This window comes from Chrysochloris asiatica, unplaced genomic scaffold, assembly GCF_000296735.1.
Source record: "Chrysochloris asiatica unplaced genomic scaffold, ChrAsi1.0 scaffold00003, whole genome shotgun sequence".
NCBI classification, from domain to species: Eukaryota; Metazoa; Chordata; class Mammalia; order Afrosoricida; family Chrysochloridae; genus Chrysochloris; species Chrysochloris asiatica.
In genome coordinates this window covers 2,552,987-2,554,891 of record NW_006408521.1, presented here as the reverse complement: position 1 = coordinate 2,554,891, position 1,905 = coordinate 2,552,987, and the positions used below count along the sequence as shown (strand labels likewise).

General features: G+C 43.1%; 1 protein-coding gene across 1 annotated transcript in view; it reads right to left on the bottom strand.

The window, feature by feature from the left end:
• Positions 1-549: 549 nt before the first annotated feature.
• The window catches only part of LOC102827308 (cytochrome b5-like), a 48,342-nt gene continuing 46,986 nt past the window's right edge, over positions 550-1,905 (bottom strand). The window contains exon 2 of the mRNA XM_006831429.1: positions 550-948. Within this exon, the coding sequence (XP_006831492.1) occupies positions 550-948 (399 nt within the window). The remainder of the gene's footprint in view (positions 949-1,905) is intronic.

Genomic DNA, 1,905 nt, shown 5'->3' with positions numbered 1-1,905 from the left:
GTCTCTTTTTATGGCTCCTACCTTTTCTTTTTCTCACCTATTTTTCTGGTAAAACAACAACTAGAAACCTTTAGGCTATACGTTCCGGAAACGTGAGGTACTTGGTCAGTGGATGAGATGCAAAGATGTTCAGGGAGACGTCTTTTCTTATCTCAGGTCACACCTGCCTTCGGGTCTAGAGGACAAGAACACTAAGGGATGTTGCTTAATGAGTAAGGGGTTCTGAATGCCACAGACAATGAGCATGCCAAGCAGACAGGCACGTGTGACAGGACAGGTTCAATACCAGATCATTTTTTAACAGTCACATGACTGAGTTATATAGGGGAAACATCCAAATAAGGTTGATGAATAAAAAGGCACTCTCTGAAAGACAAGTTCAAGAGTAGAAAGAACAGAAAATGGCTCTTTTCATTTTGTTTTGTTTCTAATGTAGGAGAGAGTGGGAGACAGGCACGGTGCAATCATTTTCAGTGGACGAGTCTACCCTTCCCAGTAGACCTTTGCAGTGGCTTCTCAGTCTGTCCTTTCTTGGCTTCTGAGAAGGGGTTAGTCTTCTGCTATGTACATGTGGTACATCATGGCCACCACCAGGGCTGAAATGGCCGGGATCAACCAACTGGTCCACCAACTGGAATTAGAATCGAGAGTTGTAATGAGAGTTTCCGAAGGTTTAGCTAGCTTCGGTCTGTCATCTGGATGAAGCTCTCCAATGATGTATGATTGGGACATTTCTACAGCATCTGTAGAGTGACCAACATCTTCAAAGTTCTCAGTAGCATCACCACCAGCTTGTTCCCTTAAGACTTCTCCACCAGGGTGCTCCTCCAAGAACTTGGTGAGATCGTACACTTTGGGGTGCAAGATGAGCCAGGTTCTCTTGCTGTTGATGTGCTTCTGGATCTCCTCTAGGGTGTAGTAGGTCACGGCCTTCTCTGCAGGCCTTCTCTGAAAAACAAGTCCACGGCAGTGCACGCAACCGCGTCCCAGAAGAACAGTGCAGCTTCCAGACTCCACAAACACTCCAAGAACTCATATTTTTTAAGCTACTGTAGTCATCCTATTTATATCCTTCCCTTTTCCCCCTCATATCATGAATCTAGTCAGAAACTAAAAATATACTTCAGTATTTGTAAGACGTCTGTTTGTATATGACCAGCTCCTTGAGAAGTAAAGAGCAGGTTAGAATGTGCTGGCACCAGTATTACCTATTGAAACTTTAACCCACCAGAGCCTGAAGAATCAAAGTGTCCATTGAAATGGAAAACCAAATACAAGAAGCCATGAAAGTTACCATCTCAACATTGTAATTTGTAACTACAGTCTTAATTTGTAAATGACTCCCATATTTTTTATGATTGGTAATTTCTTCCTGCTTATACCCTGATGATGCCTTCCTGATCTCCAGGAAGACTGGTGGTGGCCAAAATCCTCCTGCTTCCTAACAATTTCAAATTTGCAAATAAAGTTGTCTCTTTTCCAAAAAGCTCATCTCAAAGTCTTTTTGATCTTATATCTGTGGCAAGCAGAGAGTTTCTGTTTCGTCTGACATCTGTTATAATCCTGAGGCACACCTTTACTGACTTTAACCATACAGTATCCCTTAGTTCTGTTTGAGTGACTGTATCTTGGGCTATGTACAGGTTCCACATGAACACATTAAGTCCTCTGGAATGAAGAGTTACAGTGTTGCAATTTTTCAAATCTATGTGAAATTAGTCGTGTACAACAACAAAATAAATAGACATGTTGTTGTTGTTATCAGGTGCCATCGAGTCGGAACTGACTCATAGCGACCCCATGCACAGCAGAATGAAACCATGTCCGATGCTGGGCCAACCTCACTACCGCCGCCACACTTGACGCCATCAATGATGTCACCTGGCTGATCCGTCTTGTTGGGGG